Raw genomic sequence first — 18,071 nt, forward strand, 5'->3', positions numbered from 1 at the left:
AGTTCTTCTAGGTCCTTGTTAACTGATTCTTGCAATTTGTCCAATCTATTGTCCATTCTATCTCCAAGATTTCGGATCAACCTTACTATCATTATTCTGAATTCTTTTTCAGGCAGACTGCCTATTTCCTCTTCATTTGTTAGGTCTGGTGGGTTTTTATCTTGCTCCTTCATCTGCTGTGTGTTTTTCTGTCTTTTCATTTTGCTTATCTTACTGTGTTTGGGGTCTCCTTTTTTGCAGGCTGAAGGTTCGTAGTTCCTGTTGTTTTTTGTGTCTGTCCCCAGTGGCTAAGGTTGGTTCTTTGGGTCGTGTAGACTTCCTGGTGGAGGGTACTAGTGCCTGTGTTCTGGTGGATGAGGCTGGATCTTGTCTTTCTGGTGGGCAGGTCCACGTCTGGTGGTGTGTTTTGGGGTGTCTGTAGACTTATTATGATTTTGGGCAGCCTCTCTGCTAATGGGTGGGGTTGTGTTCCTGTCTTGCTAATTGTTTGGCATAGGATGTCCAGCACTGTAGCTTGCTGGTCGTTGAGTGAAGCTGGGTGCTGGCGTTGAGATGGAGATCTCTCGGAGATTTTTGCTGTTTGATATTATGTGCAGCTGGGAGGCCTCTTGTGGACCAGTGTCCTGAAGTTGGCTCTCCCACCTCAGAGGCACAGCACTGACTCCTGGCTGCAGCACCAAGAGCCTTTCATCCACAGGGCTCCTTAATTTGGGATGATTCGTTGTCTATTCAGGTATTCCACAGATGCAGGGTATATCAAGTTGATTGTGGAGCTTTAATCCGCTGCTTCTGAGGCTGCTGGGAGAGATTTCCCTTTCTCTTCTTTGTTCTCACAGTTCCCAGGGGCTCAGCTTTGGATTTGGCCCCGCCTGTGCGTGTAGGTCGCCGGAGGGCGTCTGTTCTTTGCTCAGACAGGACGGGGTTAAAGGAGCCGCTGATTCGGAGGCTCTGGCTCACCCAGGCCGGGGGGCAGGGAGGGCCACGGAGTGCGGGGTGGGCCCGCAGCGGCAGAGGCCGGCATGACGTTGCAGCCTGAGGCGCGCCGTGCGTTCTCCCGGGGGAGCCGTCCCCGGATCCCGGGACCCTGGCAGTGGCGGGCTGCACAGGCTCCCCGGAAGGGCGTGTGGCTAGTGACCTGTGTTCGCACACAGGCCTCCTGGCGGCGGCAGCAGCGGCCTTAGCGTCCCATGTCCGTCTCTGGGCTCCGCACTCTTAGCCGCGGATCGCGCCCGTCCCTGGAGCTCTCTCAAGCAGCGTTCTTAATCCCCTCTCCTCGTGCACCAGGTAACAAAGAGGGACGTAAAAGTCTCTTGCCTCTTCGGCAGGTCCAGACCCCTCCCCGGACTCTCTCCCGGCCAGCCGCGGCGCACCAACGCCCTGCAGGCTGCGCCCACGCCGCCAACCCCAGTCCCCTCCCGGCGCTCCGACAAAAGCCGGAGCCTCAGCTCCCAGCCCCGCCCGCCCCAGCGGGCGAGCAGACAAGCCTCCCGGCTGGTGAGTGCCGGTCGGCCCGATCCTCTGCGCTGGAATCTGTCCGCTTTGCCCTCCGCACCCCTGTTGCTGTGCTCTCCTCCGCGGCTCCCAAGCTCCCCCACTCCGCCTCCCGAAGTCTCCACCCGCGAAGGGGCTTCCTAGTGTGTGGACACTTTTCCTCCTTCACAGCTCTCTCCTGCTGGTGCAGGACCCGTCCCTATCCTTTTGTCTCTGTTTAGTTTTTTCTTTTGCCCTAACCAGGTACGTGGGGGGTTCCTTGCCTTTTGGGAGGTCTGAGGTCTTCTGCCAGCGTTCAGTAGGTGCTCCGTAGGAGTTGTTCCACGCGTAGATGTATTTCTGGTGTATCTGTGGAAAGGAAGGTGATCTCCGCGTCTTACTCTTCCGCTACACTTTTAAATATATGGTTTATTATATGTTAATTATAGTTCATTCAGTAGAGCTGTAAAAATATTATAGCACACATAATCCCCCCCACACACCGACACACATACAGAGCAAAGACTTCTGAGAAGTTCCTATAAACATGTCTTTGGATGTGTTAAGTATTTTTCTATTAAACTTTAAGGAATTTTAACTTGAAGTCATGGAAAGTAACTGGTGAGAATATGACATGACATTTTTTCCCTTTTTATTTTGGCATCCTTAAAACTCTATTTTGTATCATGAATGAAAAGTACAGGTGACTTAAGCACCACCTATTTGTAATGTCAGAGGAGAGATGAGCAGAGAATTAATTCTTTTTTGCTTACGTTGAAAGCTTATCAGGAAATCCTAGCAAAACTTTTCCAGTAGGAAAGATCTGTACAGCTGACAAATCAGGCAGCTTTGGAATCAGGCCAATAGCCATGTCAGTTCTATTTGATTGGTGCTGGGACCTTGTTTACCTTTAAGTGACTGTGACCTTTTATTCCACTGTTCAGGTAGGCTGGTCTGACTTAAGTTTACAAAAACTTCAGGAACCCATGCCGTGGAAAAAATGTTCTTGATTGAGGGAAGCAGCAGTAATGATGAGACAGCTTCTTTAAAAAATCTGTGAATTTCTGGGAGACAGTATTCTGGCTTTCTCATTTACTAGCTGTGTGATCTCTGGATAGGTTGCTTAACCTCCCTGAACCTTAGTTTTCTCACTTGTAAATTGGGACTAAAAATACCTGCTTCTCAGGTTATATGGGTTAAATGAGAATAATGTATATAAAGTACCTAGCACAGTGCCTGGCACTGGTAATATTGAAAAAAAAAAGTCATTATTATGAATTTGCTGTTATTATCTTACTTTCTTCCAACACATTTAGATTCCTAAAACATACTTCTTGGAATATATGTATCATCTACACTGATTCAAAGATTTAGGAAGGAGAGGAAATCTGTTTCTGGAGACCCCAAAAGACAACCTTAGATGAGGGCCTATCTGTGTAGAAAATGTTTATTGAACTATTTTTTTTTCTTTTGTGATACGTGGGCCTCTCACTGTTGTGGCCTCTCCCGTTGCGGAGCACAGGCTCCAGACGCGCAGGCTCAGCGGCCATGGCTCACGGGCCCAGCCGCTCCGCGGCATGTGGGATCTTCCCGGACCGGGGCACGAACCTGTGTCCCTTGCATCAGCAGGCATACTCTCAACCACTGCGCCACCAGGGAAGCCCTTGAACATTTTTAAAAGTAAACTTTTTACTTAAAAAAAAAAAAGTAAAGCCTTTAGAAAAGTTGCAAGAATATTAAAATGAACTCCTTTGTGCCTGACTCAGCTTCATACATTGATAACATTTTGCCGTATTGTTTTACCTTTTTATATGTAATATAATATACACATTTTTCTTTTTTCTTTCTTTTTTTTTTTTTGCTGAGGTTAAGTTGCAGAGATCATAACCCTTTATCCCTAGATACTTCAGCATAAAAAAACAATGACAGGCATCCGGTGGCAGGGTCTGGGGAAGGGGTGGCAGGTGCCATGTTGGGCTGCGAAGGTGGCAAGAAGCCCCTGAAGCAGCCCAAGAAGCAAGCCAAGGAGATGGACAAGGAAGATAAGGCATTCAAGCAGAAACAGAAGGAGGAGCAAAAGAAATTTGAGGAGCTAAAAGCGAAGGCCTCGGGGAAAGGCCCCCTGGCCACAGGTGGAATTAAGAAATCTGGCAAAAAGTAAGCTGTTCCTGTGCCTGAGGCAATGATGATCCTTAGTTCCATTCCTGTTTAAACATCTGGATTAAACATCTGGATTCCCTGCCATAACATCTGTTGCCACCTATAGCTAGAATGAAGTGTTGTCTTGGAACCTATTGTACATTTAAGAATAAACTTTTGTAAAACAAAAAAACAAAAAAAAAAAACAATGACAGTCTTTTACATAACAGTATAGATCAACTTAAGGAAGTTTATTTTAACATTGATATATATTATTATCTGATACAGAATCCATATTTTAATTTTACTGATTGTCCTAATAACTATCCTTTATAACAGTTTCTCCCCCAATCTAGAATTATGCATTACATTTAGTTGTCATTTCTTTGGTCTCTTTTAACCTGGAGCAGTCCCTCAGCCTTTCATTGTTTTTCATGATAGACATTTTTTTGAAGAATACAGCCTTGTTGTTTTGTAGAATGTCCTTTAGTTGAGGTTTGTCTGATTGTTCCTCATAAAGCCATACAGGTTATGCATTTTTGGCAGATGATGTATCCTCAGTGCCTCACATCAGGAGGCATTATTGGTGATGTTAATTAGCTTTAATGACTTAGATGAGAGATTTTTTTCACTTTTTTTTTACATTATTAATAGTGTACATTTAAAATTTTTATTTATTTTATACAGCAGGTTCTTATTAGTTATCCATTTTATACATATTGGTGTATATATGTCAATCCCAATCTCCCAATTCAGATTTTTTTCACTTTGAAGGTAACTCTTTTTACTTTGTAATTAATAAGTCATTGATAGGGAGATATTTACTTTGAAACTGTTCCTAAACAAACTTTCCCCCAATGGTTTTGCAATCCTAAGGAGCATTTTTTATCATAAACATGTGGTTTCCTCACCTTGATTGAAGGCTTCTTGAGAAAATAACTTTTACTTTTAAAATTATGTTATAATACCTTGTGTACAATAAATACTCAATATTATTGACTGCCTGACCTTGAGCTACCTGACACCAGATTGCTGATTATATTTCTCATAATGGATTTTGTCTACCTACTCTGAGAATTTAACAGATATTTGCAGCAAAGTCCTGTTGTATGCAAATTAGAAACATTGTATGAACTGATTAGGCATTCTTAGCAGGCCTCTCAGACCATTGAGATGGGAGTAGTAAATCTGACCTCTGGATATTTCAAAAGAATAATTAATAAAAATAATGAAGAAAATCTCTGATCATCATTACTGGAAAAGCTTGTTAAATATACAGTACCCTCCTTTCATTTTATTTTAATTTGTGATGAAGAGACATTTTAATTTTAATTGAATATGTGATGAAAGGAAGTTTCTGGGTGGTGGTCATCTTTCACTTTAGATTCTGACATTTTTTCATACCAGCCTAATACTTAGCCATGACTCATGGGGTGTTTCTTTCAGTCTCTAAGAATTAGGTTAGGTTTCTTGTCGATCTTATCACATTGCCACTTGGAATTTAATTTAACCAGAGGAAAGAAAGAAAGGCACAATTGCGATTGTTTAGATAAACATGTATTCTGGAGGGCTTATTAGAGGCAGTGAGGCAGAGTAGAAAGTCCTCATTCTGTCTAGTATTTTGTTTTGTTTTCTGCTTCTGCTCTAAGGATCTTTTTTCCACCTTTCACTGTACCACGTCTTGGGCAGAGATGGCAGTTGATCATTGAAGTTCCTCTATCTCCAATTTCTGGCTGATATCTAAAATTTCATCATTATCAAGAAATTAATTTATTCGTGCAAATTATGTTACCTAAGAAAAATGCAGATATCCTTGTAGGGGATTGGAGGTTTAGCACAAGCCAACATCTAAACATGAAACATCAAATATTCAGAACTTTTCTGTAATAGTTGCTAGACACTTTCTGCTAAATGAGACAATAATAAGTTTTTCCTTGGGGGAAGGAGAAGCCTGGGTGGGGTTTTAGTAGTTGGGGACTCTGAGCAAGCTTAAGGTGCTAAGACTCTGAAAGAGGGAGGGGAAATGAATTGAAAAAGGAAGAGGAAAGACATTTAAAAGATACAAGTACACTTACTCTACCATTTTCATAGCTCTCATCCTGGAGGAGTGGTCTCTGAAATATACAGAGCATTTAGAGTTAAGAAATCCATGCTTTGTTAAACCAGGAATCGCTGGTGGCCATCCTTTAAAAAAAAAAGGCTCTTTTCTCCGTCTGTACCAAAGACATACCTTTCACATTTCCTTGCACCTGTCATACTTCTAGGTGTCCTAGAGATATGATGTAAGAGTAGTGGAAAGTCTGTATAACTAACTTTCTCAGCCAAGTTCTTCCAGGTTTTTGCATGCAGTCAGGATATGAAATTAGCAGTTGGTATACAGGCTGTATTGGTTGGGAAATAATTTACAAGGTCCAGGTGATTAATTGTGCCATTGTTCCACAGAGAGGCATTTCAGTGTTTCTACTAGAGCCTGGGTTTTGTGAAGCTTTGCTGTTTTTGCCGGTTGCAATTGGTTCATCTTTGTGAAATGTGTGCTATGGAATTGATACTAAGTGCCTCCATATTAACATCTCTGAAATACTGGTGACAGGCTTTTCCCACCCCAATGAGACAAAAATTCTTTTTCACTTTCTATCACCAGTTAGAAGAAGATGGATGCACAGAATTCAGCCAAAGTCAACATGAGGAAGAGGAGGAAAGAGATACCTGGACCCAATGGGGCAGCAGAGGATGATGGAATTCCTTCAAAAATGCCACGCTGTGCAATTGTAAGTAAGGAAGAGATTTCTTTGTTGAACACTTAACCTGGCAGGAGGAGGGTAGAAACTGATATAACACTGACAATATCAACATTACAAGTCTTCTTAAATAATGGAAAGAATGAATAGTAAGTGTGAATAGTAACTTTCCACCAGTTGTTGGAACTCTTATGCAGATTATAATTCACAGCTCAGTTGTAAGAGCTTTACACTGGAATTGAAAAAAGAATGTTAGGAAAATTTGGAGGTTGTACATATATTAGGCAAAATATCAAATTCAAACTAATGAAACAGAGAAATTGTAGCTCCAGGCAGTGATCTGATCTTAGCATCATCTCATGGTGTTTAGTTTTCTGTGTCTTACTGTCTTTTCTCTCATATCACTCCTCCACTCTATTACTGGTTATATCTTAGATGAGAACCTTTTTCTATTACTGCCTACCTTATGTTCCTTTATCTCTGGGATGATATCTTTGTATTTCCTAACCACTTCCAAGCCTTTGATGAAAGACCCCATTCCAAATGGCTCATCCTGTCTCAGGTTGGTACCCTTCCTGAAGCTTCCCCTAAAAAAAATATGTCAAAGAATATTCATACACAGTTGGAGTTATTATTGATATACAGTGTTGTTATGAAATCCATGTTTTAAAATTCCAGTGACAGAATTATATGTTTCTGTATGTTTTGTACCTATATTGACCATTAGCCATTGATCCAACTGCAGTTCCCACTGGTTACTTTTGGAGCTTCATAACCCAAAAGGAAAAACATTTCTACTCGGACACAATTACTAGTTGTTATAAAACAATATTCTATCTTGAGCAATAAAAGCAACTGGACTCCACAAATAGTAGGTATATGCTTCAGGCCTGATATTGATGATTATGTTGGGGGCAAGTGTATTAGTTTTCTATTGCTGTTGTAACAAATTACCACAAATTTAATGGCCTAAAACAATACAGATATATTATCTTACAGTTCTAGGGGTCACAAGGCTGAAATGGGTCTTAAAAGGCTAAAATCAAGTGTTGTTAGGGCTGGAGGTTCTAGGGGAAAAACTGTTTCCTTGCCTTTTCCAGCTTCTAGAAGTTGCCCGTATTGCTTTGCTCAGGGGCCAGCCAGTAATCACAACATTCTGACCACTGCTTCTGTCATCACATCTCCTTCTGATTCTGAATCTCCTGCCTCCTTCATTCACTTGTAAAGACCCTTGTAATTACATTGGACATACTTGGCTAATCCAGGATAATCTGTCTATCTCAAAATCCTTTAATCACATTTGCAAAGCCCCTTTTGCCATGTAACATAGTCACAGGTTCTAGAAAATAAGATGTGGACATCCTTAGGGGGCCATTATTCTTTACAGCAAGTAAACTCAGAAAATGACTCAGCAGTCAACAAAACAGGGCTTTTTTTTTTTTTTTTTTTGGCTGCTTTGGGTCTTTATTGCTGCGTGTGGGCTTTCTCTGGTTTCGGTGCGCGGGCTTCTCATTGTGGTGGCTTTTCTTGTTTCGGAGCATGGGCCCTAGGTGCGCGGGCTTCAGTAGCTGTGGCTCACGGGCTCTAGAGCGCAGGCTGTAGTTGTGGCGTACAGGCTTAGTTGCTCCGCGGCATGTGGGATCTTCCTGGACCAGGGATTGAACCCATGTCCCCTGCATTGGCAGGCGGATTCTTAACCAGTGTGCCACCAGGGAAGTCCCTAACAGGGCATTTTTAATTTCTGAATGTTTCTTAGAGAATTCAGGTTAAGGGGATGGTGGTGGGCACCAATTCAGCACTCTTATTTGGAGTAGGGACAAGTTATAACCAAGTAGGTAATACTCTGAGCCAATCACCAAAGCCACGAATAGACCAAAGAAGGCCAATCTTAGTGGAATGGGCTCTGAGAAGACTTAAATTTCTTGGTTCTTAGAATCTGAGGAATTTCAATGATTTAAGTTACTCTGCTTCATATATTCATGTCACAGATCAGTTAAGTGGCTTGCTACCTATTTCACATTCCTCTTTGGTACACACTGGCTATTTAACATGGGCTAATGGTCAAAGATCACTCACCCAACAGGCTGGACTGACTCTAATGAAGAGTGTCTGCTAAATAAACTTGTGTGTCATCTCCACTGTACACATGTGCTTTCTATCTCTGAATCCCTTTCAACTCTGTAGCAAAAATGAACAAGGTTTTTTCTTTTTTTTATGATAGCTTTACTGAGATCAGAAATCCACCCATCTAAACTGTACAATTCAATGGTTTTTAATATATTCACAGAGTTGTGCTACCATCACCACAACCAGTTTTAGAATATTTTTATCGTCTCCAAAAGAAGCCCCATACCCATTAGCAGTCACTCCCCATTTCCTCCCAACCTCCCCAAGTATTTGGTAGCTGGGTTGGTAGGTCAGGATAAAATGCATGAAGGGAGAGAAAAGAGTTAAGGAGGAAAAATTAAGGGATAACTTTATGGCTAGTTTGTCTATAAGTATAAAGAATTTACTGAAACAGATGTTTCTAAAGGTAAAATCAAAAGGATCACAGAAATATTTATAAAGAATAGACATTTAGACTATCTTAATATTTGTCATATGTATGAATAAGTCACAGAGTACTTAAACTCTGAGGTTAATTGGCCGAAGTTCTGCTTATGGAGATAGATCTTACAATCTCATTTCAAACTACATATATTGAGAACCTCTGTGTGTCATTTGCTATGCATTGAGTTGCAAAGATGGAAAGGTGGCCTTGCCCTTAAGAAGCTCATAGACAAATAGGGGAAAGAGACAAATAATTAAGATACAGTATGAAAAGGGCCAAATAGAAGTAAGTTAGAGGTACAGTGACCCTCTAGAGGAGCAACAGATTAACTTTGACCGAGGGGTGGGAACAGTGGTTTCAGAAAAGCTTCATTGAGGAGATTATTTCAGAGTTGAACTTTGAAGGCTAAATAGGAATTCAAGAAATGGACAAGAGATAGAGTACAACTTCAGAAGTGTGAAATAATAGTATGTTTAGCAAACTACAAGTAACATTACTGGAGCTTAAACTTCAGAATAAGAATCTGCAATAGATAAGGTAAAGCAAGGGCCTGCTCATGAAGGATCTTGTATGCTGTGCTAAGGAATTTGAACTTTGTCCTTAGGTAATATGATCAGATATACAATTTAGAAGATCATCCTGATTGCTTTGGAAAGGAACAGTTGAAACAGGGATAGACAGAAGCCACAGGACTAGTTGTGAGATTATTGTAATGATCCAGGTTAGAAATGATGAAGGATTAAACTAAGGCAGTAGATACAGAGAGGACAAGACAAATTTTAAGTTTTTAAGAAGTGAAATAGACAATTCTTGGAAATTATCAGGATGCAGAGGATGAGAGGTGTTAAGGATGACTGCTAGGTTTCAGCCTTAGGTAGTTTGTGTAGATGGGGTGCTTCTCATTCAGATGAAAAATAGAGGAAGAAGAGCTGTTTTAGGAGGAAGGTGATGAGTTTAGTACAGGTTCAACTTAGAAGGTCTATGAGGCATCCAAATAGTTAAATAGGTGAGCTCACTGTTTACATCCATTGAAATGGCAACAGGAATCAGGGAGAATGATTGTCTTTCTTTTTCTTTCTGCTCTGTTCCTTATCCCTTCTTTCTCACACCACCTCGTATTCCTCTTGAATCTAGAGCCTTTTTCCTGGCATTATTGAAATAATTTGGAACTCAGGAGGGCATGTTACCATTTGTGCAGAATGTTTGGGTAAATGGGAAATGTTTCTCTGTGCCATTATGAAACTTTTTGCTGAAAAATGCTTACGAATCCTTGGAAATAGAATACATACAGGGAAGCCAATATCAAGTTCTAGTATTATATTATTTTAGTTACCTCCTCTTTCCTATTAGTAAGGACACCAGAATCTCTTCTTCTCTTTCACTAGAATTTTGAGGAGTAGTGAGTTAATATATGTGAACATAATCAGGAGAAAGTTTTTTTTCTTTGGTTTTTTTTTTGGCGGTACGCAGGCCTCTCACTGTTGTGGCCTCTCCTGTTGCGGAGCACAGGCTCCGGACACGCAGGCTCATCGGCCATGGCTCACGGGCCCAGCAGCTCCGCGGCATGTGGGATTTTCCCGGACTGGGGCACGAACCCGTGTGCCCTGTATCGGCAGGCAGACTCTCAACCACTGCGCCACCAGGGAAGCCCAGGAGAAAGTTTTTATGGAAGCAATATTGCATTCAGAAGTTCATTCATAATTTGGGAGATGATGATCATTATAAGTTTTAAGTTTTAGTTATAATAGTATTAGTTATAATTTGCATAGACTTAGAAACTTTATATAGCATTTAGAAGCTAACCTTTTAGATTAATACAATTTAGTTAATTTTGTTGGTATAATGAAACCTGTGTTCCATAGAATGGACGAGAAAATGAGCTAATGTAGATTTGTTGAGTGCCTACTCGTATGTGTAACATTATGCTAGTTACTTTGCATATGCTATTTTATTTAATCCTCATAGCAACCTTATGGAGCAGGTATTACTATCTTCCATTTTTTAAGAAATTACTTAATTTATTTTTGGCTGCATTGGGTCTTCGTTGATGCGCGCCAGCTTTCTCTGGTTATGGTGTGCAGGCTTCTCATTGCGGTAGCTTCTCTTGTTGCGGAGCACGGGATCTAGGTATGCGGGCTTCAGTAGTTGTGGCACACGGGCTCTAGGCGCATGAGCTTCACTAGTTGTGGCACTCGGGATCAGTAGTTGTGGCTCGCGGGTTCTAGAGCTCAGGCTCAGTAGTTGTGGTGCACGGGCCTAGTTGCTCTGCAGCATGTGGTATCTTCCCGGACCAGGGCTCGAGTCCGTGTCCCTCGCATTGGCAGGAGGATTCTTAACCACTGTGCCACTAGGGAAGTCTCATCTTCCATTTTATAGCAGGTGAAATGAAAGCTGTAGAAGCTTGCTGTGATTTCACAGCTATGAAGTGATAGAGCTGGGATTTAGATCTAAGTTTTTTACAAGTCCTAAACCCTTGCCCTTTCACTTATACCTTGCTACCAGAGAGTCAAAAGACTTGAAAGCAGTATTATTCCATAGGATTCCTTGGAGGTTAAAATGAAGGAGGTTTGTTTTAGGAGAACACAGGTAGAAATACTTAGTCCTACTTTTATATAAACATCAGCTTTTAGAGACAATGTTCTCTAACTGAGAAGAGAATAATAGGGTGTTTTAAAAAATACTACTCATTCTAACTGGAGGCAGCTCTAGAGAGTTAAAGATTTTACTGATCTGTTTTAGCTGAAGAACCTTAGGTTTCATTCTCTATACTTAGGAGGAATCGATTCAGCACAAATTCTAGCCAGGAGGGACAGTTGCATTTGCCTTCTGCCTTGGAATGTACACAGTATACAAGGAAGATTGAAGAAACAGAGTTATGAAAGATAGGATACATAATGTATCTCTTAAAATTTAGATAAAATTCACATACATAAAGTTTACCGTTTTAATCATTTTAAAGTGTACAATTCAGTGGTTTTAATACTGAAAATTCACAGTGTTGTACAACCATCACCACTAATTCCAGAACATTTTTATCACCACAAAAAGAAACCCTGTACCTATTAGCAGTCATTCCGTCATTCCCCCCTTCCCTCTACTCCCTGGCAACTGCTAATCTACTTTCTCTCTCTAGGGATTTGCCTATTCTGGACATTTCATATAATCACACAATGCGTGGCCTTTTATGTCTGGCTTTTATTTATTTACTTATTTAAATATGTATTTATTTATTTTGGCTGCGCAAGGTCTTATTTGTGGCACGTGGGATCTTTTAGTTGCACAACGCGGGATGTTTTAGTTGCTGGCTCTTAGGTGCACCGTGTGGGCTCTTAGGTGCTGCATGCATGTGGGATATAGTTTCCTGAACAGGGATCGAACCCGGGCCCCCTGCATTGGGAGCGCAGAGTCTTACCCACTGGACCACCATGGAAGTCTCTGGCTTCTTTTATTTAGCACAATGTTTTCAAGGTCCACCCAGGTGGTAGTGTTTAGTAATACTTCATTCCTTTTTATAGGTGAATCCATATAGACATACTACTTTGTTTATCCATTCATCAGTTGTTGGACATTTGGATTATTTCTGCTTTTTGGCTATTTTGAATAATGTTCTATTATTCATGTACAAGGTTTTTTTTAAAGATATGTTTTCAGTTCTCTTGCTTATATACCTAGGAGTGTAATTTCTAGGTCATATATATCCTTTGTTTAACATTTTGAAGAACTGTTTTCCAAAGCTGTGTGCTAGTTTACATTCACAGCAGTGTACAGAGGTTCCAATTTCTCCACATCCTTGCCATCACTGTTGCCTGTCTTTTTGCTTTTAGCCATCCTAGTGGATGTGAAGCAGGGTCTCATTGTGGTTTTGATTTGCATTTCCATAATGCCTAATATTGCTGAGCACCTTTTCATGTGTTTTTTGGCCATTAGTATATCTTTTTTGGAGAAATGTCTGGATACCTCTTTTTCCTTAACTCTTCTCTTCCCTCTTCTGCCTACCTTCCATTCACCAGGACCTAACCCTAGATCTTTCAATTTCTGTTAATTCTTTGTTTTTCTTCCTGGACCTATTAACTTGGCCTTCTAAAGATTAAAGTTTCTAGCTTGATCTGGGCTGAATATAGTGCTCAGGAGTTCCATTAATCATTTGCTGATGCTCAAATATATACATTTCCCACAACAGCTATTCTAAATATTTTGTACTTTCCTCAAGTTTTCACTCTCATTCCAAAGTCCCTGTTCTTTATAGGGAACTTCACTTTCTTCTTTGCTCTACTGAGAAAATTGATGGCATCAGAATGTAAGTTTATATACATCCTTCCTCCTTTACATCCAGTATTATCCTTTTATCACCTTTCCTTTCTTCTGCTTTCAGAAAAATGTGATCCTAATTACTTATAGGACCAACCTGCTCTCCTTTGAGGCCATTCCCTGTCATTCTTCTAGACTCTTCCTTCCTTAATTGTCTGTTTTTTTCCTTCTCTTGATATTTTCAATCTCTTCGGCTCCTTTTCCTTTGTCTTAGACATGTACAGATATCCTCAACTTTTAAGAAAACCTGCTACTTGATCCTTCTGTCCCCTCTAGGTACCTTTCTGTTTTTCTCATTCCCTTTATGACTATACATCTCTAATGAGAGATTATTACTAATCTGTTTCCTTGTCTTCCTATTTTCTTAAAGGCACTGGTGTTCTGACTTTCACTAATATATTCTAGGAGGTCTCCAATAGTCATTTGAATCTCCAGATTCAAAGACTGTCAGTTCTCATTTTCTTTGATCTCCACTCCTTTTTAAAAAACTTCTCTATTCCTGCTGATGGTACCACAGTCTTATTTTCTTCAGTTCAAAAGCTCGGTTATTATAAACTCCTCTCTCAAGTGACAGTATATTTTCTCTTTACCATGTCCTACCTATTCTTCCTTCACAGAATCTTTTAACTGTCACTCTCTCTATTCAATATTAACGGAAAAATCCACAAATCCATTTCTTCCTCCCTGTAATAACCTCTGAACTGATCTCTTTCTAAGTATGCCGAATAACCAGTGGTGTCCTGATAAACTGGGGGGAACAAACCTCTGATATATAGCATTTACTGATTTCTGTGGCTGATTTCAAACTACCAGCCCTCAAAATATGTAAATATTTAAAAACTGACTCCAGCACACCATTGATAATAAATTTCAGAGAACACAGTAAGGCTGTCTTTTATCTACATGTGCTATAAGCACAATTTTTTTCTATTTGTTTCATACATTTTATATTATGTATAAATGTATTTATATATAAACAACTTCATTGAGATATAGTTCATATACTGTTGTAATTCACATACACACGTAGAGTGTTCAATTCAGTGGTTTTCAGAATATTCACAGACTTGTGCAACCATCATCATGATACATTTTAGAGCATTTTCATCACTCCAGAGAGAAACCCTGTACCCATCAGCAGTCACTCCCCATCTCTCCCCAACCCTTCCATCCCAGTGTAACCACTAATCTACTTTCTGTCTGTAAATTTTCCTATTCTTGGACATTGCATATAAATGGAGTCATACAATAAGTGGCCTTTTGTGGCTGGCTTCTTTCACTTAGCATAATTTTTTCAAGGTTCATCCATGTTGTAGCAGGTATCAGTACTGCATTCTTTTTTATGGCTGAATGGCATTTGTTTCTTGAGGTATAACTTACATACAGTAGAGTGCACAAACCTTAAGTGTACAGCTCAATAAATGTTTATATATGTATACATCCATATAATCACTGGTACACCTAGAAGACTCCCTCACGCTCCTGCTAGTCAGTATCCTCTTTCCCCAGATTTGTTTTCTTTGTTCTCTGACTTCTATTAACCATAGATTAGCTTTGCCTGTTTTTGACCTTCGTGTAGATAGAATCGTAGAATGTCTGTTATTTTGTGACTAGCATATACTTTTAGAAACACAAATTACTGTTAGGCAACTCTTTGCATACTAACTTCTAGAGGATAAATTGTTTTTTTCTAATTTTATCTGTAGGTAAATTTCTAATAACTTCAGAAAATCACACATTTGTGTCCTTGGTCTATTCTTAACCTTTTTTAAAAAACGTTCTAAAAAAGGATAACACACACACATTTCCTTAAAATGTTTTTCTTATAGCTTTAGCATATTTTAAACTAAGCTTATATAAGTGCTCTTTAAAAGAAATATATTTTAATTTTAAAGCCTTATTTTAAAAATCTATCCTTATCTGAAATCAAAACAAAACAATGTCTTCCCAGTTTCTGAATTTAGCCCAGTCACAATGTGATCTATGTGTAATTTAAAAATCTAAGTAAACATCACTATAGCCCAACAGAAATTAAAAGAATTGTAAGGGAATGTTATGAACAATTTCATGCCAAAAAAATGTGACAATTTAGATGAAATAGACATATTCATAGAAAGAGACAAATTACCAAAACTGATCCAAGAAAAAGATAGAAAATCTGAATAGATCTATGCCAAGTAAAGTATTGAATTGTGTTTAAAAAAATCTTCCTACAAAGACAAAGTCAGACACAAATGACTTCACTTGTGAATTCTATCAGACATTTAAGGAAGAAATAATATCAATCCTATCCACTTTCAGAGAATAGAGGAGAGAACATTTCCTAACCAATTTTATGAGGCCAGATAGCAAAGACAGGCAAAAACAGCACAAGAAAAGAACATTATAGTTCAAAATCCCTCACAAACTTAGATGCAAAAGTCCTTAACAATATATTAACAAATTGAATCCAAGAACATATAAAAAGATTTATACAATGTGTCTAAGAAGGATTTCACTCAGGAATGCAAGGTTGGCTTAACATTCTAAACTCAATTAATCTAATACACCATAATTAATAAAATAAAAGACAAAACCAAAATATGATTGTTTCAATAATGTAGAAAAGGCATGTGACAAAATCCAATGTTCGTTCATTAAAAAACTTAACAGGGAATTCCCTGGCGGTCCTTAGTTCCCCGACCAGGGATCGAACCCAGGCACTTTCACTGCAGTGGCCTGGGTTCGATCCCTGGTCGGGGAACTAAGATCTCATAAGCCTCATGGCACAGCCAAAAAAAAAAAACAACTCTCAGCAAACTACAAAATGAAGAGAGATTTCTCAACCTGATAAAGGGCATCTAAGAAAAACCTACAGCTAAGATAATAATTTAGTGTTGAAAGATTGCATGCTTCTCCCCTAAGACTGGGAACAAGGCAAGGATATTTGTCTTTGCCGCCTCTATTCAGCATTGTACTAGAGGTTTACTAGTGCAATAATGGGTAATAAAAGGAAGTTAAAGCCATCCAGATTGGAAAGGAGTAAACTGTCTTTATTCACAGGCAACATGATCTCATATGTAGACAGTCCTAAGGAATCTACCAAACTGCTAGAACTGATAATTGAGTTTAACAAAGCCACAGGAGATGAGTCAACTGAAATTACACTGATACACATACACACATACAAATCAATTGCATTTCTATATACTGGCAAGGACCAATCCAAAAATAAAATTAAGTAAACAGTTCAAAAGCATCAAATAGAATAAAATACTTAGGAATAGATTTAACAAAAGCTCTTAAGTAAGGCTTTCCTCTAAGGAGGAAAGAGCATACCTACATTTTTATTTCAGCATTGCCTCTGAGTAATTGCATGCAATTCATATAACTTCTCTGAATCTCATTTTCCTCATCTTTAAATTGAGGATACTAACTATTGTACTACTTGCCTCACAGGGCTGTTAATGAGAATTAGAACATATTTACAGTGTAAAGCATTATACAGTGATGATCGTACTTAAAGCACATGGCAGCTGTTTGCCTTCCCAGTCCCATAGTTGAAGTGGTATGAAAAGGCACTTGTGAACCTTGGCAATTTCATCACATAGATCAGGGTTGGCTGTTCTGCCGTCTGGCAGAGGAGCTGTCGTTCTGGACCCAGTTAGTTGGGACTGTGCTTAGGTTCTCAGCCACCCTCCTCAGTCCTATTCTGAAATCACCATTTATCTTTCATGCCATGATTTGCCCATTTGGTAAAAGGTTGCAACTTTCACTTGTCATTTTGGAATGCTTTTATCTTTTTTCTTTTTAAGGTTATGAACTTTTAGGAAAAATTTTAATCACAGCATGTTGAATAACTGATTATTCTTTAAAGCTGCCATTTTTTGAGTATTTTAGTTTATACCATTGAATTTTTCTTTTCCTTCACTTTCCTCTTCTTAAGGGCTTACGGCAGCCAGCGCCTTTTTCTGATGAAATTGAAGTAGACTTTAGTAAGCCCTATGTCAGGGTAACCATGGAAGAAGCCAGCAGAGGAACTCCTTGTAAGTAAATGATGAATTATTTTGTTGTTTTACTATTGTTTTTAGCATTCAATTGTACTTATCAAATGTATACCTACTCACTATATTCTTCCCTCAGTTTACCTGTAAAAGCTGCTTGAGAGGGGTTTCTCCCATCTCACTTGCTGTTCTATTTGGGAGGATAACTGTATTCCATAAAATTTCATTTATATTGTATACTAATTTCCCAGTATTTTGTCACAGCTATGAGATACAGTGGTACACACTTTTTGGGGGGGCTGTTATCATCACAGCTGTGAGGTGAGATATAGAGGAGCAGAGACAATAAGATATTAGCCTGAGCGGGTTTATAATCTTGTCTGTTTTTATAAAGGTCCAAATAATATGTCAGACTGTCACATTTTTAATAGCCTTCAGAATTTCCCACTAAGTTTTCCTTTCTGTCTGTCAGTGCACTAGTATGATGCTGCTGACTGATAGAGGACAGACAAAGCTATCCTAAGTTGGGAGATGCTTATCACTTAATTTTATCTTTATTGATATTATAGTTTCCCAGGTTTTTTAATTTTTTTAATTTTTATTTTTTTAATTAATTAATTTATTTGGCTGCATAGGGTCTTTGTTGCTGAGTGCGGGCTTTCTCTAGTTGCGGCGAGTGGGGGCTACTCTTCATTGTGTTGAGTGGGCTTCTCATTGCGGTGGCTTCTCTTGTTGCAGAGCACCGCTCTAGGTGAACGGGCTCAGTAGTTGTGGCTCGTGGGCTCTAGAGCGCAGGCTCAGTAGTTGTGGCACATGGGCTTAGTTGCTCCGCGGCATGTGGGATCTTCCCAGACCAGGGCTCGAACCCATGTCCCCTGCATT

The 18,071-nt window shown here is 39.5% G+C and overlaps 2 protein-coding genes across 2 annotated transcripts in view; both read left to right on the plus strand.

Annotated features, from left to right (window-relative positions):
• PCYT1A (phosphate cytidylyltransferase 1A, choline) overlaps nt 1–18,071 on the plus strand; it is a 47,708-nt gene that overhangs the window by 14,160 nt on the left and 15,477 nt on the right. Inside the window, exons 2-3 of the mRNA XM_060150382.1 lie at nt 6,251–6,377; nt 17,132–17,231. Of these exons, the coding sequence (XP_060006365.1) occupies nt 6,261–6,377; nt 17,132–17,231 (217 nt within the window). The 5' untranslated portion in view covers nt 6,251–6,260. The remainder of the gene's footprint in view (nt 1–6,250; nt 6,378–17,131; nt 17,232–18,071) is intronic.
• LOC132520560 (translation machinery-associated protein 7-like) lies at nt 3,440–3,634 on the plus strand. The gene has a single exon (XM_060149293.1). The coding sequence runs from the start codon at nt 3,440–3,442 to the stop codon at nt 3,629–3,631; it is 192 nt and encodes a 63-aa protein (XP_060005276.1). The 3' UTR covers nt 3,632–3,634.

This window comes from Lagenorhynchus albirostris, chromosome 5 (assembly GCF_949774975.1).
Source record: "Lagenorhynchus albirostris chromosome 5, mLagAlb1.1, whole genome shotgun sequence".
Lineage (NCBI taxonomy): Eukaryota > Metazoa > Chordata > Mammalia > Artiodactyla > Delphinidae > Lagenorhynchus > Lagenorhynchus albirostris.